This window comes from Tauraco erythrolophus, chromosome 2, assembly GCF_009769465.1.
Source record: "Tauraco erythrolophus isolate bTauEry1 chromosome 2, bTauEry1.pri, whole genome shotgun sequence".
Lineage (NCBI taxonomy): Eukaryota > Metazoa > Chordata > Aves > Musophagiformes > Musophagidae > Tauraco > Tauraco erythrolophus.
The window spans coordinates 49,433,013-49,460,825 of NC_141466.1; the positions used below are offsets into that span (position 1 = coordinate 49,433,013).

The window sequence follows — 27,813 nt, forward strand, 5'->3', positions numbered from 1 at the left end:
AGAATAAAATAACTTCTGTACATGTGAGGGCTAGTGTCAGAAAGCAGGGAAACATTCAGTCTCTGGAATAATGCCCATCTAAGAATTTGAAATAATTTGTTATTGTGCCTGCTAATTCCAGGGGTGTCACTGTAGCAGTGTATTCCGTGTGGCCAACCTCTGTGTCTGACTGAAGTCCCACCAGCTTCAGTCAAAGTCTACAGCTGTTTAACCATCCCTGGGTGCTCTGGGGGAAGGTGGACCAAGGCACAGATCCGGCACAGAGGAGAGCCAAGAGCTCACTGCCAACCCCTCGTCTGTCCTTGGGAAAATTTCCTGTCATGCTTGGTATAGGAAGCTAAAACCCATGAAAAGTGCAAAGTGTTGAGACACTGACTGCACTGAGGAAGACTGGATAATTAGGTAGAAAGACAGACAGACTGGAAAGTCAGGCTTGTTTTTTTTTTTTATTTCAAGAATGGCTATATCCTTTCTTTCTTTCAACACATAAGGTCACAAAGGCATGATCATGCAATCAACAGTGATTGAATAACCATGAGTTACTGTCTGACACTTGAACCATACCAATTAATCAAAAGTATGACTGCATCAACTGTGAAATAAAAATACATTTTCATAACCTGCCCTTAAACTCCCTTACAGTTTACTTTGCAATTGTGGCAGGTTAAGAGCACTATTAGTAACTGCAACCTGTTTTATATGTTTTAACCTTTTCCTTAACATCAACTCAATATCCTTTCCTGAAGACAAAACAGTAATTTACCGACACAAAAAGCCTTTAGTGTGAGTTCTCTTTCTTTGCTTAACATCAGAAGCTGCTATGTGCTAAACTTGTGTAAAATAAATGTTTTCTTTTCCTATAAAAAGGTATCATTTTTCAATAAACTATTTTTCCTGCTTTTCTCTGTGCATATTACCTATTAAAATCTATATTTAAAGAAAAGTTCATCCCATCTTCCCTGTTCACATGTTTATTTTACTATTTGAATGTCATTTAAACATGGCACATTTTCCATATGTCTCTTCCCAAGACTGTACTATTTGTTTTTGACAACCAAAGTGAATTGTTGCTTTTTCCTATACATGCTTAAAGTAAATAAGATTGTAAGAAGTTTCCAGTTTGCATAGAAAAGAGCAGTTTTATAAAATGTGTATTTTCTAATAAATTACATTGTTCAGATTTTATAACCACTGGCTAGCACAAAGCTTGGAATTGGAAGAACTCCAGTTTCCATGACACTTAGAGTGAGCTGCTTGAGACCACGCATATCAAATCTCTTGCACCTACCATCATGCCTTGCTACCTTTATCAGGTTGCTTCTTTGAGATATTCCTAGTGAAAAGAATAGGAATTTTTGGTCTAAGTGTGAATCTTGTAACCATGACGATACTTATCACCGTGAATCCCGTTAACAAATAAATGATAATGGAAAAGCTATGAAATATATTGCTCTTGAGACCAGACTACGAATGCTTGGGTAAGCTTTTATTTGAAGGAATCCATTGCATTTCTGCCTGTTTTTAACTAATGAGGTCTTTTATAGAATCAATAATGTAAAAGAGTAGAGATCAGTCCCATCTCTTGATACCTTTTCGCAATTAAGGCAGTGGATCATTGTATTAATAATATTATTTAGTGACTATTCAGCATTTTCACTCTGGTGAGATACTGTGCAAACATTAATTAATTCGCACCAAAGCCCTGAAACCTCACTAGAAAATATTAAACCCATTTTACAAATAAGAGCCTGGAGCCAGATATTTTTCAGTACCAGAGAGATCATAACTTGAAGCTCCTTGGGACAGCGAGCAGGTACGGCAGTCTAGAATAATGAATGGCCCTGCAGCTACCTTAAAGAATATCATCTCTACTCTGCTTTGACTTGGGGCAATTATTTTACTTCTCAAGGAAAGCCCTTTCTGTGTTTTTTTCAGGAATGAATGTCTCTAGCAGTCCTTCAGACTGAGGCTGTTTGTACAAAATAATTACACGGTCATTTGGGTATATGTATTTATATAGAAAAAAAGCCCATTTCCATAGCCCAGTGATTAGAGTATCCACCCGGATTCAGATTTCTCTCCAATGAATGCTTAACTTCCTACATGTGAAACAGCAAGAAAAAGTGGAGACTGAGAAAAATCTAAGAGTTTGTAGCTTTTTCACTGTTATGTTCAGTTCATGGAGATGAACTCAAATCTTCAAGTAGCAGAACACAACACTGTGGGACAGAGAGACAGACAGATATGTCCCAGCTGTCTGTAGAGTTACTAATCACTAGCACAGCTGTAACTACAGAGCTTCTCCACACTGAACTTAACTGACTATCCTGAAACTTTTATAAAAGTCTTCCCAACTTCCATCTTCCACAGTATGCTCGCTCTTGTTTTACAGTGATTCTCTCTAAGGGAGAATATGACATCATATGTTTTTGCATTACTGACAGTATCCAGTCCATCTATTTTGGTCATCTAGAGTTAGGCAGCTAAGTCAGGAGGACAGGATTGCCTTCCAAAAATATTAAAGCCATCCACCTCTCCACATTAACTACCTAGAGATCTTTGGTACTTACATTCAGAGGACTCCAATTGCAACTCAAAATTGCAACTCAAGACAGATCTTTCCTTGCTTTTAGCATTTTTTTTTTCAGTTCTCTGGCAACAAATGGATGAAGTTTTCGAAAGCAGCTTAGTTTCTTTGTAGTCTAGTTGCGATTTTATTATTGGTTTTTACTTTCCTGTTCCTCATTTCTGTTGGCTAATCCCCTATCATCTTCCTAATCCCCTATCTTCTTCCTAATCAGGGTGCTGGATGATTGATCAGTTTAGCACATATCTTTGTGTTAATCTTTGATTATCTATTTCATTTGAGGGTCCTTACTCCTGCAGACACCTGATATTTAATACTATTGACTTATATACCATTCACTCCGGCTTCAGAAATCCTGCAGTTCTTTCTCAACCAAATGGGAAGAACAATTTTGACATACTTATAGGGCATGATTCAGCTCACCCTAAGTTAAGCTTCTAAAGTAGGCTAAATTTGCTATGTCCTAGAAAAGTCTATCACTCTTCATTGACTCTAAAGGAAGTCCAGATACCTACAGTTTAGACATCTACATCGGAATTACTTTTCAACTGTTAGATGAGGTGAGTTCTACCCCGGGGCATCTGAACTCCTTACTGTGTGCTGTGAAATGGGGCAGCAGCGTGAAATAAACCCAAATGTCCAAGAAGGTTGAGAGATGTGCTCATTCCACGCTCTGCCAGAGGATTCACTTGTGAGATTCCTAGGGAGCCTAATCCTCAACCGTATCTTCCCTCTTACGCGAATTAGGCAGAAACTGCCTGAAGGTTCTTCAGTCCCTTCCTTAACACATCCTTCTGCCTGATCTTTGGAACTGATCCCATAGCTTTTTTCACTTGTTTTTTAATATTAAGCGCACAAACAAATCCAATATAGCTATTTTTATACCGGATGTTTATAGAACTCCTTGACTTGAGTGTAACTAAGTGGCAACACAACTTGTTTTCGAAAACCTTGTTCTAAGATTATTTAAACACAATGACATCCCCTGCATGAATTCATGGCCCTTGTTCAAACTGTTTGTTTTGTTGCCTTAATATAGCAACTATGATTTATCTTCCTATCAATGTGCAACAATAAGGTCAGGGCGAGAGTTTATAATATTCTTGTCAAATACAAAAATATCCTAATAACACAAAATAAACTGTTGCAATGTATTAACATGAGCATATGCACAAAAGGAGAAAAATTACTGTTATGCCAACTTCTGAAATGTAAGTACACTCACTTTGAATAAAGGGAGCTTTAACTAGCAAACACACAGAAACCACTTTCCATATTTCTCTTCCAAAAATAACCACATAAAGTAATTGCATATAAATCAAAATTTTGATGGATTTTATATAAAACAGTAACAACCTGAATAAGAAATTCCAGGAACAGAAACTCAATTTTGCTTAATTTAAAAGGTATAAGTCTGCTACAATGAAGCCAGTGGGACCTTTCACTAGTAGCTCTGTGAGATAGAGGTATCAAGATTTCACTCATGGGCTCCATGAGTTTCTGATTTCTTCTTGCTTCTGTTATTTTTCTTAAATTTAAAAGGTAACATTGAATTCTTGATTGCCTGGATGTTACTCAAATCTGATGTTTTTCTGCTTTCAGTTCTCTAACCTTACGTAGCAGGTGAGATATTCCCAGAAGGATTGGACTGAGAGGTTTTTGGCCCCTCTCGTTACCACCGCCTGGTGCCGTGCCTGCTGTGGGCTCTGTGGCTGGAGGAAGGCTGTAGCACAGAGCAGCCCCCTGCCTCCTCACCCCCACGGCTGCACCCAGCCTCTGGATGTACAAGCAGGACAAGGTATCTGAGAGATGATATCTGTACCTAGCTCCTCCTCTGGCGTCCCTGGAAAACTGAAGCCCGACTTGAGCAGATCGCCACCCTCTTCTTCTGAAAAGACAGAAACAAAGTAGCTATTTAATAACTCTGATATTTTTGTATATCCAGGCATAAACTCTCCACTAGTTTTTAAATCCACTCTGTGATACCTATTACCATTCAGCATCTTTGATACTGTGAAGCTGTCGAGGCGCTATTTGCAGTATCTATTCCTCTTTGCCAGTTGTTCTACTGTTGTTCTACTTCATTATTTTTTAAATTTTATCAGATGTTTTCACATCACTAGTGTCATAATATTCACAAATGCTCTTTTGTGTTTAAACAAACCACATTTTTTACATTGTTCTTTTCAGTTTTGCTTACTCCTGGGGTGTACTGAATTCTACTGCCTTTTAGCCTTCATGTATTTATTCCAGGAAGAATCATTATTGTCAGTCCTCCAGTTTTACCTTTAGCACTTCCCACCTCTGACAATAATAATGCCACTCATGATTCTTCGGCCACGTTCTTTACCTTTTATTCACAACCATTTCAATCCTGCAATTCTGAACTCTGATAATGCTGTGATGGTGACTTTCTCCTGTCAATAACATTTACTTTTTGCGCCAGAGACGACTTCTGTAATTCTGAAAGAGTACTTAAGCTCAGATGACGTGTCTGTGCTGTATGAATGCAGTGAGGTACTCAGCTGCTGAATGGCCTGAGTGCAGCTCTTAGCTACCCTGTCTGCATCACTTTCAGAACTGCATCTTGTTGCCTCTGCATTGCGCTCTTGTCATGCTGGACACAGATATTTCTAACACAGAGCTGCATATGGAAAATTGAGTCAGTAGCACTTCCTTAAGGTACAAGATTGGCTTGAGAATACATAGATTAGGATACAAAATATCACAGTAACGTGTTTCATGTAACTACACAGTACTATCTTTTTGATTTTTAAAAAAATGTTTTTGCCTTATTGTCCGTATTTGCTGGCGTCTCAGCTGAATGGAAATTGTTTGAGTATACACAGCCTTCCAAGGCTCTCTTTCTTACCATCTGTGTGTGTTACAAGCACAGATTCCTCAAAAGAACAGTGAAAGAATGCAGTACTCTGTAGCCTCTCACTATATTTCAACCAGCAGTTCTTCAAAGACAAAATCATGTATCACAGACCATGTTTCTGTAGTGCGTGACCGAGGACTGATGGCTCTTAAATAACTCACATCGGTTCATGTTCATCATATCCTCAGGCAGACATTCCCGCCAGTTTGAACCAACTCAGACTTAAGAGTACCTCAATCCCTGTATCAGACAAGCTGTTTTTTTTGTGGTTCAGTTTACAACAAACACACTGTTTTGCCTGCTTCAATGCTCCATTTAACAAATACATGCATTTTGTATATTTCTTGGTCTTGATTACACTTTTTATTTGTACTAGGATTTTTTCCCAATTATCTCACAGCAAGCAAAAATGAGTGAATATACTCATGTGGATATTCTCAAACAATTGTTCCTAGTTTTGACAATTCGTGAGGTTAAGAATATACAATTGATAACAATGGGTAGTATAGCACAGATACTGCATAGAAAATAAGTCCTGAGGATGTTAAGAATGTTGGATAAGCTGAGTTGTCAAATAAACATCTTGCTTATAAACTCAATTGTTAAATAAACTCATGCTAAAATACAGCTACTAGAGATCTCATTAAGTGACGGATAAAAAGTCATACAGAATTTAAAAAATGACTGGCATATGAATTTAAATTAAATTTCATTTGGAGAGGTAATGGACAACTCTAATTAAATTAAAGCACAAATTAGGCAGTTTCCATGGAGACTTTGCTCACATGATCTGCCTATATTGTATAAATCACATGCCTGTCCTCTAATTTGGCTGCACCGGAGTAACGAATCAAATGAAAGTTATAAAAAAAATCCTGAAGGATCCTTTACATTCATGTAAGTAACTAGGAGACCTTACTGTTAACTTCATAATAAAGAAGCTTTACACTGAAATGGTAGGTTTGTATTTTTGAAAAATAAGGTATTAATTTATTCCAAAGTTATATCATGTACACCTATTCAGAAACACTTACAGAATGATCCAAAGAAAATAAAATGTGTGAAATTATTTCTCCCTTGCAAGAAGTCAGCATTATTCTCACAAGCTCTGCCCAAAACTATTCTAAAATTTTAAGGGTAGGCTAAACTAGACCAGATGTTTACGGGTTTGGCGTGTTTGAGAAAATAAGAAGAAAATAAATTTCCTCTTCAAAATGAAAGGGAAAGGTCATGCAACAGGATCCACAAGTCAGATTCGGACTTTGCCGTAAGAATTCCTGTGCAAATTTGGACAATCCAGTTAATCTCTTTCTGCTTCAATTATTCAGTAGAATTAGGATTAGAATTCATTTCTTTCTCATAGCTATACTATATGAATACATTTGTTATTGTCAGTGAGCCTATTGTCTAGAAAAGCCCATAGAGAGCACAAAAAAGTTAGAATTTCCATCCTGCAAAAGAGTTGTGCTCTGTTTTGAGTAGGGTCAATTGCAAATGTTTCAAAGGAACTTAGAATTTCTTTGTGATTCCCTTAGGTTTATGACTCTGCATGAGGGATATGAGTAGCTCTTAGTGATTAGTTTACTTCCTAAGCATGAGGACTTCTTATTTCTTTATATTTTATGACTGTATCTATTCACATAACTAATTCATTGTTTAGACTGTCTTTTCAAAAGGCTACTGTCTTCAGTCCTTGAAGAGATTCAATTTTTGTATTCTGCACTTATGAAGCATAAATTAATCTGAAGTCTCGGTGGCTCTTGCAGCACTACAAAGACATTGTTTTTGTGAGGCTGAAGTGTCCTTCAAAGTCATAGTATTCCTTTAGCAATAGACATACATGGACTTTGTTTATTCAGTTTACATTTTTCCTAGAAATTACCATTTTTATTATTTACCATAGAAATGAAAAGCATACCCCTCATTCATGAGCAGCAACCTTCATATCTCATGGTAATGAAGTCAGGCAGATTATCACCGAATTCTCACGCATGCTTAAATTCGAGTGTCCTAAAAGGTGTGCATTCATTTTAGGTCATTCACCTCCTCGGTCTCATAGATCCATGGTATTTCAGCTTGTCCTTTGCTCACGGTGGGCCTACTGGTATAATGTTCTACACCAGTGGACGCAGAGGAAAATCATAGCCTTAAGCATGGAATGTTTCAATGGGCAATGAATTGCAAACAAAGATGAGATTATGAAAATCAGATGATTTACAATTTAAGATTTTAAATAATGTACGGAACACACAGTCCGCAGACAAGGGACACGATTACCAGTTAAAATCTCTTCTCAACCTACAAACTACTGCATCACAGGCTGGTCCGTATAGAAAGCAAAAACCTGCCTCTGAAACTGAAACTAAAAAATATTGGGAGAAGTATTCACTCTCAACAGGCTGCAAATAGTGACAAAAAAGGATAGACTTTAAAAGCGCAGAGATGTCTGCTTCTGTGAAAGCTGAATGCATAGTAAAATGATGCTGTGATCTGCATAAAGAGGAGAACACAAACTGCCATTTACATCTAGTATCTCTTTTTCTTTTTTAAAAATGTGATGGATCTGTCATGCATTCCAGAGCAACACTGCACAGATGACACTCAAGACAGTGATAGGAACCTTTCACAGATGAAGTTCTCTAGACTTAAGTTTGGAAACATCAGGAGATATTGCTGGGCTGGAACCAGCCTGACAGATCCAGACAGCTCATTCAACCCTGAGGCTACTTACTACATGTAGAGTGGGAAGTGACACAGGCCAGCACCCGAGATGAAGCTGGCATGGCACAGCGTTTGTCCTCAGAGCAGGCTGGGTGTCTGCCAGGCGTGCACCCCGGCTTTGCTGTGCCTTACCCTGCTAAGGAGACATCACCTAGGGAAGCGCTGGTTGGCACAGGCCAACTCTGGGCAAGGGCGTGCGCTGCCGAAGGGGTGATCGCTGGCATTGCTCAGGCCTGGGCTGTGTTCCTGATGAGTTAAAAGTACCGAGGGAGCCTCAGCTTCTTTTACACAGTTTTCTATGTCTAGAGAACAGGCTACAGTCCAACATAAATCCAAAGTAAAACTGCTGAAGGTCACAGAATAACATCCATGTAAAATGTGGATAAAAGAGACACAGTTAATCTCTTGGGAGTCAATTTTTCATCGTTCCTGAGCTGCATTTGGTACTGGATTGTAGGTTAGTAGGATGTTACTTTGTGTTCTGGGTTGGGGAAGTGAAGTTTCTGTATAAGCTAATGGACATATTCTCTTTTCTATCCTGTTCCCTACTGTTTGCTTGTGGTCTAAGTAAGCATGTTGACAGTCACTGCACAGAAACCATCTGATATCGCTGCTTTTCCTCCATGAGATAATCACTTTACCCATCCTTCAAATTTTATCATCTCAGTTTTAACCTCTCAATCTACTCTCTGAGCCTGGCCTATCAGTTTAAATTCTCTTTCTTCACTTGCAAAGTCTTGCACCAAGATATGCCTCTATGTTGGCCCTCATTTTTTATGCATTTAGGCTGCTCTTAATAACCAGGCATGCTGTTTCCATCTCCTGATCGTGCTTCTTCCATAACCTATCCATCCACAAAATAGGCCCCAGTCTCAGTGGACTTGTTGCTCACATACTTTAAAAGGTTCACATCAGCAAGACTTACAATCAATTAACCGCCTTCTCCATCACAATACGAGAGTAAGACTGAACTACAACTGATATTGAACTTCTCAGTTTATTGGATTTTAATTTATTTATTATTGGCCTGCTCTGGACCTCCCACTGTTTTTTTTTCTATGTGTGCTTTTCTTTCAGCCTGTAAGCTCCCTATGGTAGCTGTTGTTCTTTTCGTTCTGTCTTACGTAGCACCTGGCATATTAGCTCTGACAACAGATGAAAGAAAACACAAGCTCTAAAATGTCCAGATTAAACAGCAGGTGCAACTTCACTTGATCATATAATTACAGAGCACAAAATGTGTCCAGGGTATGAATACAGGACTCTCACCATATCACTCCATGCTTTGAGAAAATCAAATCGCCTCTTCCAGACTACAGATGCTTAGAGATGTGTAAGAGATATCTCCTGTACCTCAAAGACCACTAGCCTGATATCCAATTAAAGCACTTCTTGCAGGTGGCCTTTGACCCTAGCCAAAGATATCCCCAGTTTGCCACAGGGTATGTATCACTGAGAACTGCCATTAAGCTGATCCTGACCTAAGGGAAATGATCAACCGCATATACACCTGGGTGCCATTATGGCCCACTCACCCCTCCTGGGAGACATCTCATTGGGTTGGTTTGGACCTTCCCTGAGTGGCCAAAATCAGTTGTGGCAAACCTATTCCTTTTCTCACCTAATCTCCAAGAGGTTACATCCAATTAATATTACAACATCTATATAGTAAATTAGGCACAGGGAAGGCTCATTCTCTGGCCATGAAGCCAGCTGATGTGGTCTAGCCGTATCTTCCAGAAGAGGCTGGCTCCATCTGAACTGTTACTAGGAATGGTCCCTTGCCCATGCTAACTCCCTAGTCAGGCCTGGGAATTATTTGGGACAGTGAAAATTAGCTGGCCAAGCTTAAAACTAAGACAAGAACCTCTCTAACCACCACTATAAAGAATCAGATTCCTACTTGTTGGGGCTTTGTCCTGGCACTGTTTAATTTACTACTGGAGATGTAGCCCAGGTGGCAGTATTGTCAAATAAAATAAACTTGTGCATTGTTTTGATAGCATGCTGGTAAGCAACGTATACACAGAAGCACAGCAGGGCCGGGTAAATCATGATTGAAGTGAAAATTAAAGATTATATTAGGACATTTAAGGTTATTGAGGTTTCCTTTGCAAGAGGGCCTGTGTGAAAAGCAATAATGGTAAGAAGAATCACAGAATCATAGAATCATAGATTGGTTAGGGTTGGAAGGGACCTCAAAGATCATCTAGTTCCAACCTCCCTGCCATGGGCAGGGAAACCCTCCACTATACCAGGTTGCCCAAAGCCTCATCCAACCTGGCCTTGAACACTTCCAGGGATGGGGCATCCACAACTTCTCTGGGCAACCTGTTCCAGTGCCTCACCACCCTCTGAGTGAAAAATTTCTTCCTTAGATCTAATCTAAATCTCCCCTCTTTCAGTTTAAACCCATTGCCCCTTGTCCTATCACTACACGCCCTTGTAAAAAGTCCCTCTCCAGCTTTCCTGTAGGGCCCCTTTCAGTACTGGAAAGCTGCTATAAGATCACCCCGGAGCCTTCTCTTCTCCAGGCTGAACAGCCCCAACTCTCTCAGCCTGTCTTCATAGCAGAGGTGCTCCAGCCCTCGAATCACCTTCGTGGCCCTCCTCTGGACCCACTCCAGCAGCTCCATGTCCTTCTTGTGTTGGGGACTCCAGAGCTGAACGCAGTATTCCAGGTGGGATCTCACAAGAGCAGACTAGACAGGCAGAATCACCTCCCTCGACCTGCTGGCCACGCTTCTTTGGATGCAGCCCAGGACACGGTTGGCTTTCTGGGCTGCTAGCGCACATTGCCGGCTCATGTTGAGTTTCTCATCAACCAGCACTCCCAAGTCCTTTCCCTCAGGGTTGCTCTCTGCCCAGTTTGTGTTTGGGATTGCCCCGACCCACGTGCTGGACCTTGCACTTGGCCTTGTAGAACTTCATTAAGTTCTCACAGGCCCATCTCTCCAGCCTGTCAAGGTCCCTCTGGATGGCATCCCTTCCCTCCAGCATGTCCACAACACTACAGAACTTGGTGTCATCTGCAAACTTGCTGAGGGTGCACTTGATCTCACTGTCCATGTCTCCAACAAAGATGTTAAATAGCACCGGCCCCAGTACTGACCCCTGAGGAACACCACTGGTCACAGGCCTCCACGTGGACATTGAACCATTGACCACAACTCTTTGAGAGCGACCATCCAGCCAATTCCTTATCCACCGAGTGGTCCATCCATCAAAACCACGTCTTTCCAGTTTAGAGACAAGAATGTCGTGTGGGACAGTATCAAATGCTTTGGATAAGTCCAGGTAGAAGAAGTCATTGTTTAATTAAGTTGCTTTTGTTTTTCTCATCACATCTTCTATTTTTCTTATTGTTTCTCATGCACATGCACATAAAAGCGTTCCTGATGGATCCAGCAAAGATCTATTCATCCTTGTATGCTGGCTCCAGCACTGGCCCAGAGTGGATTTGATGGAAACAGGGCAAATATGTAGATTGCCTAGAATATCTTTCCAACTTCCGACAATCAGCACTTACAGGACTTCCTGAGATGGAAGTTTAATCTTGATCATCATTTTTAATAGCCACCAATGGATCTATCCTCTACGGATTCATCTAATCTTCTCTGAGCCCATTTAGACTGACAGCCTCTACCGCATCCTGTGCCAATGTACATCATAATTTAATTATGCTTTATTTGAAAAAGAATTTCCTTTTTGTTTGTTTATCATGATGCTTGATAATTTAATTAGGTGCCTCTAGTTCTTTGGTTGTGAAAAATAATGGATCATCGATCCCTATTCACTACATCTATACAATTTATGATTGTGTAGACATCTACCATATCCCTGCCTCAGTCCTCTCTTTTCCAAACCAAGGAATCAATCCATTCAGTATTTTATTATGGTAAAGCCATTCTAAATCTTTCCTCGTCTTTCTCACTCTTCTCTGTACATTTTTGTCACTCTGCTATGCTATTTTCAGACACAGAATCCAGAAATTCAAATGGCTTTATGGTATGTTTTTTTTCCAGTGGCATGATGTGGTTCTAAGTTTCTTTTCTTTTTTTTTTTTTTTTTTTTTTTAATATTTTAATCTGCCCATGTCATAACTCAGATAATTCATTATTCATATTAATTTGTGCCCAAGAGAGACAATTTGTTTGGCTTTACAAACACAAACACATTTCACATATATATTACTCTAATAAATACTGAAGAATCTCAGCATTTTATTTAGCTCAGGTTACTACCAAGACTGCTAAAACTTATCAACAACCCTCCCCAATCCCCAAGGAGCAGGAGTGAGGAATTCCTGGTCTCTTGCTTTCATCCAGCCTGTCCACTGTTACATAGCAGAGTTCCAGATGTCAGGACCGTGAAACCAGGCTTCAGCTATCAGAGATGGTAGCCCGGCACACAGTGTATAAAATCAAGAAGAGGAAGCTGGCTGCAGTCCCTCAGGTCCTATCTTGGAAAAAGCATAAAATGAAATATATTGCAGGGGATCACAGAAGCTGTCAGGGGTTGTCTTGGTCTTGGCAGCACCAACTCCTGCCTCCCAGCTTTTGGCAGCTGAAAATTATCTGCAAAACACGGGTTGGCTTAACAATATTGTGGTGATCACCCTGAAAGGCTTTGGTTCCCCACAGCAGCCTATTCTGAGCCAGCCAGGGTCATTTTGCTCCTTGGAAGCTGTTACGAGCTGCCTTATCCCTTTTACCCCAGAGATCTGCAAGTTCCTCTTCCCTGCTCCTCTTCAAGCAATAAATGCAAAAAGGTGCTGGATAACGCTGTGGAGTGTTGAAGCAGATTCACTTTTCAGTCATTCTAGAATTTAAATGACTAATTCAGTTAAATAAATCTCTCTCTCCTTATCAAAATTAACAAATGACTGCAAGTAAAAGGAGCGAGCCCGTGATAACACATTGTGTTCAGACACGGCTCTGTGGGATTGTGCACTTCAAACAGCCTATGAAATTCCTAAAAGACCTTTCTTCCTTGATTTTTCACAGCTGAATGACTGAGTCAAGCTCCTGAAAGAGCCATTTACCTTTTATTGCTTTTCAGGAATCCGTGAAAGGAATCCCAAATCTTCTATATTAAAAAGTGGGAATATTAAAGAATATATTAGCTAATTATTGTGAATAATGACCCTTATTCTATGAGCCCAAGACTTCTGGATATCCCAGAAAAACGTTTATCTCTTAGCTCCTCAGAATCCATCGTTTTTCCTCCCCCCCCAGGTAAAATGCAACAAGTGCCTTTTGTATGCATTCATCTTCCACTTGCTGCGACAGCTCTTGGAAGAACTTGCAGCTGTTTCCGCAGTGGACACCTGAGGAGGTCCAAGAAGATTATCTTGTGCCTTGGCAGAGAGTAACTAGAAAATGCAGCTCAGGAACAGAGTTAGAATGATTTTGCGCAGCTGCAATGGCTTCATTGTGGTGTCAGAGAGGGACAATGCTTACTGAGACTATTAAAATACCTGAAGAAATTATATGAAAACAAACATAATCAAAAGAGACCAAAGTGAGGAAGAATGACAGGACAAAGTGTAGGAAAAAGTCTAGTAGTGAGAGAAGAGTACACAAGTCAGAAAACTTGGCTTACACCTCTTCTAAAAATATACAAAAAAATGTCCCTGGATTTCCCTGGTTTGTGAAGAGAAAACATAGGATTTCTCAGTGGATGGGTGTAGATATTTAATTATTTTCTTTCTTTTTTCTGCATATGCATGGAAAATGGAACAGACATTTAGAAAAAATAACAATTAGTCTTTTCAGTATATTTCAAATGCACTTTGAGGAAAACTATTACTTTAAGACTCTCCTTAAAATTGACCGAGATCTCTAGTATTAAACTATGTTTGACAGAGCATGGGTTTTGTAACCTTTCCATTTTCAGGTTAAAACTAGATAGGCTCACACTCTATTTACTTTATTGTTTGGTAAAAACCACAACCAGATTTACGACAATTATTACTACTGGTCATAGCGTTTTTTTTACAGCTTTGTTTATGGTAGGGCAAAAGGTCTAAGCACGGTCCCTGTCTTTCAAATGTTCAATAAATAAGTTCTTTTAACATTAGAGAACAACTAAATTTGTTACACTGATTTGGGATATGTGATGAGTTATAGTGGCCACTGGTTTACTAAGGTAGGAGACATTTAACATGAAAAACCTTTGACTCCGCTGGGATGTGAGGGCAAAGTCAGCAGTTCCATGGAAAACTGAAATTAGCTATTAGCAGCTGCAGCAGTGAAAACCCTCAATAAGGCCTTTTGACATTAGATGATGAAGCTCTGTATTACCAGAGATGGGATGTGTATAAGTTTTTTTGTACATGAAAGGTTGAAGGGAGAGCAGAGGGAGGGCTCAAATATATTCATTCCTACACAAGCCAATTTTGGTGAGGATTTCTTTGAACCCTTAAATGCTCGGGTGATATGATTCACAGCTGTTTTTTTTTTTATTTAGTAAATTTGATTACATAATATATAATATGTAGCTTTCTTTTGGCAATCTAAGCAGATATGGAATGATAGTACCTTCAAAATGAGCCATTTATCCCTCTCAAAAATAGCAATAACCAAAACGAGGTTTCTTCCTAGAAAGGATCACGGATCTGGAGCAGCTGTAGCAGGCAAAGACTGATGGATTACGATGCCTCATTTCTGTGTCCTATGTTTTCATCGTCCTGTGGATACTACTGAAGCTAGGTTCAGCAGCTCAGATCCATCCCTCAAACTTAATGTATTTTCTAGTGATTGGTCTTTAGTTCCTACACCCCTCCCCACCTCTCCCCTTCACAATGCACTTGCAATGCAAGTCTTGCTCTCTCATCTGCTTCCTTTCATCTTTCTCATCTTTAACCAGTTCCCTTGTCCCATATCCCCCTTTTTTCCATCTCCTTCAGAGATCTGCTTTATTTTTTCCATCCTTTTCCTTTTAACCCTCCCCACCGGTTTTCTTTTCTTTTTTACTCTTTTTCTTTTCTTTTTCTTTTCCTTTTAATCCTCCTTCTCCTCTTTTCCCTTTCCTTTCCTTTCCTTTCCTTTCCTTTCCTTTCCTTTCCTTTCCTTTCCTTTCCTTTCCTTTCCTTTCCTTTCCTTTCCTTTCCTTTCCTTTCCTCTCCTCTCCTCTCCTCTCCTCTCCTCTCCTCTCCTCTCCTCTCCTCTCCTCTCCTCTCCTCCTCTCCTCTCCTCTCCTCTCCTCTCCTCTCCTCTCCTCTCCTCTCCTCTCCTCTCCTCTCCTCTCCTCTCCTCTCCTCTCCTCTCCTCTCCTCTCCTCTCCTCTCCTCTCCTCTCCTCTCCTCTCCTCTCCTTTCTCCTTCCCTTCCCTTCCTTTCTCCTTCCCTTCCCTTCCCTTCCCTTCCCTTCCCTTCCCTTCCCTTCCCTTCCCTTCCCTTCCCTTCCCTTCCCTTCCCCCTATTCTTCCAATCTCAGCCATAATACTATTGAGGTGTAAGTAATACGTCACAAGTTAAAGCTCACCTGAAGCTTTTATGCACATATGTGTATCCCCAACTACATGCTCTACTGAGTTATTTATACCACAAGGTCTTTCATGGAGGACTGGAAGTAACTAGAAACAGCAAAGAAACTGTTTTCCCTTCCCATAGCAATTTCCATCTACAAATTAAAAAATCCCAAGTTAGAATTAACTTAATAAAATTGTTAATTGAGAGTCTAAAATGAAAGAAACTTCTATATTTTCAAAATAATTCCATATAGTTTTGATCTTTTTCACAAGTTAAAAGAGATCTGAAGTGACACATGTTAAAGCTGGAAAATGAAACTTCTAAAAATGTCAAAACGAGGTACTTCAACAACTAAAAATCTCTTTTCTTTTCCTCCTGCATTTTTACTTAAAGAAGGAATTTGTTTGAACTGACCCATAAACGGTTTCAGCTTCGGGAAGGTTATGCTTTACAAAGAAAAGGCTTCTGCCAGCTACCTCACCGCAGAGAGCTTTCTCACTAATGCATTTGTTTAGCACTCTGCACAGTGGGTGCAACCCTCCTCGGATCCTCTCTGGTTGCTCTAGAAACCGTGTAATATACAGCACGCATTTGTGTGATTGCTTAGCATACACAGGCACACGGGCACGTTACATTTGAAAACCAATTACATCGAGGCTGCGGTGGACCTTTCTGCTTGTTGGTTGTGACATTCGACTACAACCTGTGGAGCTGCTGGGTTATTTGGGCTTTCCTTATAACACAAACAGAAACGAAGGTGAGAGAGAATCATTTCTGCGTGTGGCCAGTCAAAGTAGAAAGCGAAATGATAAGCTGTGTATTGCAGGGTGGGCAGAATCAGTCTTTAGGATGTTGCAAAGAGGTCTGCAGATGCTTGGGCAGCTCCTAATCCTAAAGTTCGATGGATTGATCTCACCAAAAGAGATGAATTTTTCATTTCCCAAGCATAGGCTTTTTGCCGAAGCACCTTGCAGCCTGGGCACCCTTGTCTTCTACTGTTAATGGAGAGGAGTGGGCAGCTCCGCATTGATCGCTGTCCTGCCCACCTCTCCAGGGACTAAGGGGAGTGCTGGGTGGCTGGGGCTCTTCACCTCTATTCCTCAGTTGAGGGCTTAATGCAAAATGACATTAAGCCAGATTGTCCTTATTAGTTAAAAAGGAATTGAGAAAGTGAACACAAATATTTGCTCTCTCAGCAAAGATGCTATTTGTTCAGGTCACCTCGCTATCCGTATTTATGTTTGTAGCTGCTACACTGGGAGGGGGATGACCTAAACTCCTTCCGTATTTAAGTGTTGCTAATCCTGCTTGAGCTACACTAGTAAAATAGTTTCCAGACTTTGTTCACTAGAAGAATTTCTCATTGAGGTCTGTACACGGGCTAAGACCCACGCTGAGCCAAAGTCACTGACGTTATGCACGTGGGCTCTTTCTGCTCCTACATCTGCAAGACACTAAACGTACTTTGGACGGATGTCAGCCGGGCCTTTTCCTGTCCTGACAACATTACACAGTCAGGAATATATCCAGCTTGTTCTTTAGAAGAACTCACACAATGGACAAATTCAACAAAAAAAAAGCATTTAATAACGCTTAGACATCCGATCAACTTTTGATAGTTTAATGTGCTTAAGCATATCAGGTCTGGTGGTGTAGTTGTCCATCTGCCTGTAAGGTAAGTCAAATTAGTTAAGCTATAGCCTGGGGGTAAAAACACCTGGAATTAGCTCGTATTTGCTAATAGCGTAACAGTGTAAGCAAGTTCAGTTACCAAGATTCAGCAGACACATGATCACTTGCTAAGCTACAGCAACCCAGCCCTCACTTTGATCTGGTAATCACAGACACAAAATATACAGGGAACCAACACATCGCTGGATTACACTTACATTTGGGCAGTGTCATTGCCTTGAACACAGTACCTTTCAATTGCAATCTGGTTTTTGCACAATCTTACTTTAATAACTGTTCAAGACATCCACTAACATTTGCTGTTTGCTGGGATGTTACATACAGTCACGCAGTGTTTCAGCCACGGCTGCATTTCCAGGGGAAGGAGGAGAAAGGCTTTTGTAAGAGTCTTAAAGCTCACATTACAAACAGGAGACAAATGATTACTATTGGGTCCACCTTGCTTCTCCATATCTTTGTTTATTTAAGGCCATAAACAGGGCCACCAGAAAGGTCAGAGAGCTGCAAATGGAATATTGAGACTTTCATTTCTGATGCACTGCTCGAATCAAGCCCAGGCTGGTAGTGACAAACCCATCAACTGAAAATGAATTAGCGAAATCTGTCAATTCCCACAGGAGGGGTGTCCATCACTATAAAACTTTCACCTCTCCTTTGTTGTCTCAGAATGAAAGGGAAAGCGGAATATAAAATAACCTGTCAGCTTCTCAGCCCATCAGAGTCAAGTCACATCGGTGAGAAAGTACAGGGAATCTTGCCTCCACATACCCATTATTCACCCAAGCTATTGGATGTGGCTCCTAGGCTGTCATTCTGGTATCTCTTAAGGACATTTGTGAGTGTTTCAGAATGCAAAGCTGGTTTGTTCTATAGAAATCCATGAATAAGGCCTTTACACTTATCTTTATATGTGTGCAATTTGGTCTCCCAGTAATGGGATTTAAAATGAGTTCAAATCTGTGCTTAATTTCTGCTCTTTCAGGACAATGCCAGTGATTAGTAGTAATGTTTGACTTCCAGTTCCATTTTTTTAATGCAGCTGTACTGCCATCTGCATTTGACCGCTGCTTTAATGATTACTAATGACTTTATTTTGAAAGTAATATAACTTTTTGTATTCATTCTCTGGACTCCAAGCTAAAAGCTAATTTGAGTTGAATTATGCAGTCTGCTCATACAAGACCTTCAGTTGATTAAACTTTCTTTTGAGTTAGACCAAAGGAAAAAGGCAAAGGCACTGAAAACACACCATGTATTTACACATGGCAGGAAGAACATGACTGTGTGAAAGTGGCAGCTAAAACTAAATACAGCACAAAGATGTCATCCTGATAAGCAGCATGTACCAATGACTTTCTAGCAATCACTTTCTAGCATTGAAAGCATTCATTGGGTTAAAGTTGACTGCTGAACCCTCAATTCTTATACATGGAATCATCACCCACAGGATGTCGGTGCGGATGATAACCTCTGGGAGCACCAATGGCTATGCTCTGTGCTGCACACACAACGGCGGTTTCTAATTTAAAACATAACCTCTGATCATGCCTTGTTGTATGCATCCCATCCTTTTGGATTTCCTAAGAAGTTTTTACATGACTTAGGTCTTGATGAATAAATAAAGCTGAGGTTTTTTTCGTGTGTTGGGAGTTTTGTCATTGTTTTTTTTTCTTTTTTTTTTCTTTTTCGTTCCTATTCTTAGAAAATATGAACTCATTGAGACCTAATTTTTTTTTACAGGAATGTATCAATTTTGATGAAGGTTTCCTCTTCCAGTCAAAGAGGGAAGGAAGTCTGTCTTAGAAGAACTTGCTAATTTTGACATTGATTCAGCCTAGGAGAAGCAGCTGTCAGCTGTTACTTTATCTGGGTCAGGTTTGGGGTTAGAAAGCAGGTCCCTCACACTCTGAGCAAGTGCTTGACGTATCTTGGTGTTCTGGCCTTGATCTTTCCTAGTTTCTTCTGATGGAGCTATTTAAATTAATTAAAATGAGTAAATATTTGTTAAGACGGAGGCTGATTCAGCATGCCAAAAGTCAAGCAATGTCAAGCAAAGTAGAAAAAGCAGAAGAATGTGCAAAAAGCAAAGTTTCAGTTTCTGTGGGGTCTGGCTGGGATGGAGTAAGCTTTCTCCATGCCAGCCCATATGGATAAGGAGGAGGAAGAGGGGAAGCGTGTGCTTATGGCACTAGTCTTCCCAAGTAATTGTTATGGGTGCTGAGTCCTTGCTTTCCAGGGAGTGGCTGGACATCTGCCTGCTGACAGGAAGTAGAGAGTGAATTCCTCTGTTTTGTTTGCTTGCTTGTGCAGCTCTTGCTTTCTCCATTAAACAGTCACCATCTTAGTCCATGAGACTTCTCACCTTCTTTCCATTTTCTCCCAATCCCATGGGAGAGGGGAGCGAGCAAGCAGCTGTATGAGTGTTTGGCTGCTGGCTGGGGTCAACCCACCACACAGTTTTGTTGCAGTTCTGAAAACCTGCAATCCTGAAAATTCCTGTGATGGTGAAAAACTGTTTTCTGTTCAGAGCAGTACAAAGCAAATGTTCAATCCTCCAAATAAAATCAGTATCTGTTTGAATATCCTCTGCACATTCGTTGAAATTACCACTCAAATGCAAAAACATGAGGACATAATTTTACAGCTCATTACAAAAAAGGGAGGGATAAGGGGTCTTTTCTTCACAGACTTTTATCTAAAGTTTTCAGATTTATGGATAAAAGGGGAATTATCAGGAACTGAAACTCACCACCTTTTAAAGAAATGGAACAGAACTCATTTTGGTGGAATGTTTTCACTGGTACAAAAAGACATTAAATGTTGCACTCAAACTCCCATTTCCTGCCCCCTCTCCTGAATTCTACTGCATCATCTAGGTAGTGAAGGCAGGGCCTCCTATGCTTTTGAGCTCACTTCTGTAGTTTTCCATCTCCCACACTCCAGTTAACTGCTTATGTTCATCTTCAGCCCTCTGTTCTCACACAGGCACACTTGCTCGATATCATATGCCTTTCTATTAAGAATGATTACAACACGTGTAACTTTAATCTGGTTAGAAATCAACAGTTGCTAAGCAAGAGCAACTCAGGCTTTTGCCACCAAGAATGTACACAGGGTCCTGGCAAAACCTTCACTGAAGCCTGAACAGCAGCAGCTTTGTTTGTTGCCATCAGTGCAGGAGCTCACTACATCAACTAATCTGCAGAACTAATTAATGGAAATCACACTTGATGGCAGTATAAATTTGTCCATGGATAATGTTGTCCAGGACAACATGACAGGGTTGCTTTGCCATTTGCTAAATTACGCTACTGGTGTTCTGGACACATGGAACCAGCCCCGGGTAGACTAAGGAGCCTCTAAAACACTCCAGCTGTTTTCCTTTGTTTGGTTTCTCTCTTGGTAACATCTCTCTTCATCTCAAAACTCCAATTAAAAGTTATAAATCACGAGCAAAACTCCAATAAAAGAACTCTCAAACACAGAACTACCATGATATCTGTAAATTGCTGCTCACTCTGTGTGTTGTAGTAATTTCTCCTGATATCTGTTTATCTTGGGAATGTGGATTACAAATACTAGTCTTCTAAATTTACAGTATCTTTATATGTGTGCATTGATCAGCTCATGGTTTCCTGATGCTACAATGTTAGATTTAATATATAAGTAATGAAAGAACTAATTAATACTAGACTTATTCTACTAGTTACTCCTAGTAGTATGATAGTGTGTTTCTAATACTTAGTAGAAGAATTATTAGTATTGAAAATAGTTCATGAGGAAAGTGCACAACCGGGGACAACAAAGCCTTCAAATGAAAGTTTGGACAGACTGATGTAGCCTGGAAATGCTACAGCCATAGAATTTTTCACCTTGGTCTTTTTTAATGAAAAATAATAACTTCAAGGATGAGCAACAGCTTTAGAAAAGTCAATAATAGTAACAAACATACATTTAGGTGCCATAAGTAGGAAGATACAGATAGACAATTGCATAGATAATGACTTGATTCATTTAACTGGCAAGTCAATATTGTGACGATATATACGTAAGACTTCTGGAAACGAACTCAGTAACCTACCATTAATAGTAAATAAATGGACATGTAAATGGAGTGGCAATGTAGGACTGCCAAAATGTATTGAGTTTAAAAGCCATCATTATTTGGCATATATATTTATTTCCATTTACAGGAATCAGAATTCCCCTGGAGATGCATCCAAGACTAAATAGAATATGTGAAAGTAGGAATAAAAGTAATTTTAATGTTCCAGTTTGTAGTTTATGAAAAGTGCTGTAGGTTTCTTATTTTGCTGCTTATGTTATGTAGTGTGTTGTAAACTCTCTGAAAGAGTCTCTGGGAATCTTTCACAAGTAGCCACTGATGCTTCCCTTGGTTGTTTCCACTCTTCTTACATATTTCTACCCATTGGACCATTTGACCATAATTAGGAGGAATATGATGCATCTATAGAAAGGAAAACATCTGGATGAAAAATAAAACTTCCTTACATCATGATTCATCAGATCATCAAGCATAAATTTTACAGTTATAGTGGTAGAAACCTACTGCCTGCTTGCCAAGCGCAAACTGGAAAAATCTCTATCCAGCATACTAAGCCGGAGCATCGTGTTTATAACAGATTACTAGAATCCTTCCTGTCTGAAATGTTTAAGACATCCCGCTGTAGGAGTATATATGTGACACTGTTATAGTCTCCCTGATTCTAAAAGGTTTTCCCACAACTATCAAAAACTTTTCCTTAGCCTTTCCCACAACTACCCCAAACTTTATTAGCCAAGAATATATTTCTCCTATTGTTGATAATTCACATTAAGAAATTATATATTTTGCTCATTCTTCTCCATTTTCCATGGCCAGGAAGTAAAAAAATAGGGGGGTTACCTGTCAGAAGAGAACTGGAAGAATCTTTCATCAGCCTAACTAGATGTCTGGCTTATTTTCATTGCTTCACTGAATTTCTTCTTTTTTTTTTTCTTTTTCTTTAAACATATCATTTTTCTTATGGCTCCAGATTCTTCTTGGTGTTTCCTTTATGAAATTAACTTTGCTTTCACTATGTGCCCACAACTCACCTCTACATGAAATAATAGGCCCTGTAATAGCCTTGTATGTCTCAAGTTTGGCTTTTCTCAGTATTTCAAAGCTATCAATTATCTGCTGAGAAAAGCAACAGACATTCTTACTTTGTACTTGTGCTGTGTCTTAATTAATTTCCTCATTAAACTGTAAGTAATTAACATTCCCTGGCATTTAAATTGCATTTTTTATATCAGAGATTATTTATCTAAACATCTCCAAGATTTCTCATCAACTATCAACACTGCATTGTTTCTCTCCATTAATCTTACATCTCTTTCATCATTCTGAGTCTCCGGTAACACCATGTATCAACACACACAGTACGTTTATCACAACAGTTGCTTATGTCCATACCACTGGTGGGAAAAATGTTAATATCAGTGAAAATAAATGGAATATTATTTTGTCTGGATTTGTTGAAATGGGTTAAAGGCCAACATTTGTTTGAAAAGTATTTAAAAAGCATAGTACATCAGGTAAAAGACAGTTCATGAGCAGATGAAAAAGAAACACTTCACACCAATCAAGCACTTGCACAAATCAAAGCCTTCATGGCAAAACCAAAAGTAAATCTTGCTAACACCAATGCTGCTCAGAAAAATATCCAGCATTTTCTGGCTCCTGTTCACTGGAGTCAAGATATTTTATGAAGATGATTTGATCCCAACAAAGCTTCACCAGAACTCAGCAGGGAAAACAAATTTATTTTCCCTTGGATCCCTCCCTCTGTTCCTTAGGAGTATGGCTGCAGACCGGAGACACAGCCAGACAGCATTTGCAGCTCTGAGACAGGCTCGCCATGGGAACTACCCAATCTGGTAGAATTCTTCTGGCTGGAGAATTTAAAATTTTGGGGAGTTTATATTGAATTAGAATTAAATAGAATTTCAATATCCTTGATGAAGTGATTTTTAATCCCTTCATTAAGGTCCAGTTGCAGCTTTCAGTTGTCTAAAAAATGTATTCTGTTGGAAATAAAAAAAGGGAAGAAAAAGCCCCTCCTGAGAAAAAAAAAAAATAAAATGACTGTTTTTCTGAAAGGAAATAGAAAAAAAATATTCATAGAAAAAGAAGGATGAGAATAATGCTGAATACAAGTGAGGCCGTCTTTTAAAAGAAACTGGTATAAGTCTAAGAACCAAAGAAGCTTTAAAGAATTCTTTAATATTAATCAACAGAATCTGATTACTGAATAATTACTGAATTAATGTGAATTTTGGTGGCTCTGTGTGGGTTACAAAGTTGCAGTAGGTGGTGCAACCACCTGCTTTTTGTTTTTCTGCTTTTATTCATTAGCAATAAAAATAGAATTTAGCTTACTACATGGCTGGAGTCCTGAGACTTCTGTCTTCAGATATGCCAACAGTCTTGTTTTGTCTAGGCAAAGCCAACTTTGTGAGAAAAACAAACCAAAATAAAGCCCAGAAGACAGCTTTTCAAATCTTAAAAATTTGCTTAAATTGTTTTCAAGTAACTAAGTCAATGGAAAAATATACTATGGAGATAATATTCTGCATTAGAAATGACTCACCAGACAAATAATAGGTCTTTTCTATTGCTGCTTTCTTAGATCTCAGAGTATTTTTCAGAGTATCCCTTAATCTGAGTCACCACTTATTTGGGGCCTATTTCTGCCGCAACAAAATGTTTGCGTCCAACTTTCCATTGCTGTGCGTCAAAATGAAAACCTCAGTGAGGTGAAATGTGGTCAATTCACAAACCTTTTTCATTCATCTCCCTTTTTCATTTCTTCATTTTAATACTCTCTTTTCCCTGCTATTCTGGTGTTCCTATTGATAACTCCTCTTCATGATTCATCCAGGCTGCACTATACTAAAAACACTGGAACCTGTTTTTTTTTGCTGTCTGAACATCGCTCTGCAGTGCACACCATCTCCCTTCTCTCTCTGGGTCTTCTATTTGGAGAGCGATATATTTTAACAGGGAGCTGATTTTCTTCATCCACAGCGTGTTTAGTGCAAAAGGGACAAGATGCCAGACTTGGGGTGTTACCTCTCTACAGATAACAGCAACAAGGACAAGGCAAACTACAAAGCCTTAAAGGCAAAATAAAAAAAAAAAAAAGAGTTAATCATGCTCTGTAAGGTATAGAGCTGTGCGAAGGGAAACCCAAGAGGAGAACGTTGCTTTAGTTACTAGAAGAGAATCTCGTGATAAAAGACTTCTTCCTTCGTGGTGAGGGGGTTCTTAATTCCTAAAAATAGACATGAGATGATGACAATGACCAAAATGCAAGGAAAGGATGGACAGAGTCAAACAGCATTGACTGAGAGTTTGAAATTATTAAAAAATATGAAACAAGTTATGTGTGGCTGAGTAACCAAAAGGGTGTAAAAAATATTTCTCAGGTTTTATCAGACCATAGGCTGCAGATAGGGCACCTGGAAGTTGCAGAAAAGTATTAACTTTTATCAGGTAGGAACGAGTGGAAGATTCCCACATTTTTTAAAAGATCACCTGTTTACAATGAATCAGAGTGGAAGAAGCTACATAACAATTACCTTTGCAAAGATTTTACTTCCACAGAACTGCTTTTGAGCGTGCAAAAAAAAGGGCATCTACAAGTGTGGAAGAATTAATGAAAGGAAAACCAGTAAGTCGATAGAAATTGTGAAGTACTACTCTTGTAGGTGAATGTCAAAGGGGCCGAGGTGTGGAATAGCAATAGGACAGAGTTTGCTGAAATAAATGAAGAGTCTGCATGGTAAGGTTAAGAATAAAGTAATATTTTTACCTCAGCTATTCTCTGAAGATCTGTGCTGTCCTTTCTGCTGCTAGACCATAATGGAAAATTTGACCTTTCAGCATCCTTTTCCCTAAATTTCCTGTGATAAATATTTCATTTTTATACACAAAACTGAGTTCAATATCCCATTCTCAATTTTGAGGTGACAGGTTATACTGGCCATGCTTTCCAGTGCATGTCGAGGCTCTCATGCCCTGGTCTTTCAAAGGGAGATGAATTAAAATTCATAATTGCGGTTAACTTTCTGAAAAAAAGAAAGAAAAAAAGAAAAAAAAAAAGTGGTGAAGTGGCAGCATCTGGGCAAACGAGGGAAGGCTGTGAATCAGGAACTTGTGGGTCCTAATTACTGGTTTTGCTGCTGGTTTGATTTGAAACCTTGGACAAGTGACAGTCTTTCTGCCTCAGCTACTCAATCTCTGTAACGTGAAATACAGCTGTACTCTTCAAAGACAGTTCATGAGTTTCTATTTCTGAGTTTATCCAGCCCTTCCTTGCCAAAGTGGCTGCAACGGGCTCGCTGGCAGCAGTGCTGAGAAGATGGAGTGGAGTGGGCAATGCCCACGGAAGGGCCGCGTGTCCGTCCGCCTGTTCTTGTACAGCTGCTTGCCGCCTGCGCTGCAGCCAGGGCAGCGGCTGCTCTGGCAGACGGAGACAGCTCCTGCCCTTACACCTCCCCTCATCTCCGCCTGCCCTCTCCAGCTTACGGGCTCATAAACATAACGACTGCAAATACGATGGTTATAAAAACATAATACAAAGCAACGAGTAGTTATGGACTGTTTTCATTTTCACATCCTAGATCCTGGTTTACCACCAGGCACCTTAGGATACTGTGACACCTCATTCAAAACCAGTAGGGATAGAAACTTAAATCCTGTTAAATTATTTTGGATGCAGAATTTTATTTCACCCATATGATGCTATTTATAGATCAGAATAGCTAGATGGAGAATTTAAAACACAAAAAATGCAAAGGAAGAGATGCTTCCAGTAATAAAGACACTGCAATGTAAAGACTAGATTCACTACGCAGACACCAAAATCTGTTGGTAGTTGCAACACTTCAACAACACTTGGAGAAAAAGAAGTCATATGAAAAACAAACAAAAGAATGAAATAAGGGAAACAGTCTGCTTTTCATTTAAATTGAAGTAATTTTCAGAGAAGATGATAACACGAATATTAAAAAAAATTGTTCCTATTCACCAAATCCATATTTTACTACAAAAGCTAGTTGTTTACCTTTGACTAGGCTATCTGCATAGAATCATTTGAATTTAATTTTTTCTTTTATCTGCTGTCATAATTCTAGTTTGCACTGAAGCTGGTGATGGGAGATTTTCAGCAAAATTAAAGCTAACTATTCTTTCTACAGTAAAAATAATGGGAAGAAATCTGGCTTGAGAATGTATTCAAATACAGTACTAAAATACACGTGTTACCTCTAAAAGTCAGCAGGCACAGTGCTATAGAATAACAATCTCATATTTCACTGTCCTATGAGATAGATCTTTTCGGGGGGAAGGGGGGGTGTTGGAAAATAAGCAAACACAAATCTATCGAGTTAGCTTCTATTTCCACATAAGAATCACTCACATTTAGAATATATTTAATATAATTATTATGCATGCTTTTGTTAGTCCTACACTAAGGTACCATCCTGCTCAAGGCAGTATCTAAATTCTGTTTCCATGGCACCATTTACCTTCCCATGCCACTTGTTCTGCATGCGTTACTAGAAAATCCCGAGAAATATTGCATCATTGTACCAATATTGAGTTATCATCATAAGCTGTGAGGTTGAAACAATGCAACATGAACCTTATTTCTTGATTTCTTGGATCAGTTTGTGTTTGTGGGGGTTTTTTTCTTCATCTGTAACCAAATTGCTACATTTTATTCACAGCACTGCTAACGCTCTTTCACTCCAGCTATATCATACCGGATTCAAAGGAAAAGCCTGCAAGTTATATAGATGAGAATTAGATGTGTCTGCAACATGTTTTTTGCCTGTGCTACCTCACAAAAAAAAAAAAAAAAAAAAAAAAAAATTGTCCTAAAGCATTCCCAGCAGTGGAATGGGATCAGAATCTTGCCAGGAGATGGGCAGATCTCTGCCATTCCCAATGGACACTTGGCATGCAAGCATCCGTGTGCACAGGCAGGTTTTGGAGGCTGACAGATTTACTAACAAAAGGTAGGTCAGACCATGCCAGCTGGCTTCGCTGCCCAGCACCACTTCTGTGCATGTTTAGTTTATTTGCACAGATGTAGCTAAAATATCCACCCCGTGCTGGAATGCTAAGGGCAGCAAACAGCTCTTACAGCCATCTGACCATATCATATAAAGGCAGAAAACTTCTAAACATCTGGCTATAATTCGTTATTCTTTTGCAAGATATTATGGGTGAGATTCAACTCCTTACTAATGACACACTTAATGAAGGTGTCTGCATGTGTGCTAGGCATGTGAGCTGCCATATACTCAAAAGTTTTCTTCAATACAGTCAATAGAGTCTGTGCTGTGAGTTGAGGCTGCCCTGATGAGACCTTCATGGGAACTTAGACATCTAGTTCACCTGTGGAC

General features: G+C 39.5%; 1 protein-coding gene across 4 annotated transcripts in view; it reads right to left on the reverse strand.

Annotated features, from left to right (window-relative positions):
• Positions 1 to 27,813, reverse strand: part of DLGAP2 (DLG associated protein 2) — a 388,943-nt gene that overhangs the window by 97,602 nt on the left and 263,528 nt on the right. For all 4 annotated transcript variants that reach the window (XM_086608344.1, XM_086608343.1, XM_086608342.1 and 1 more), the window contains one exon: positions 4,410 to 4,475. Coding sequence is in view for 2 of the 4 variants with exons in the window: in XM_086608342.1 (XP_086464468.1) it covers positions 4,410 to 4,475 (66 nt within the window). In the remaining 2 variants the exon portion in view is untranslated. The remainder of the gene's footprint in view (positions 1 to 4,409; positions 4,476 to 27,813) is intronic.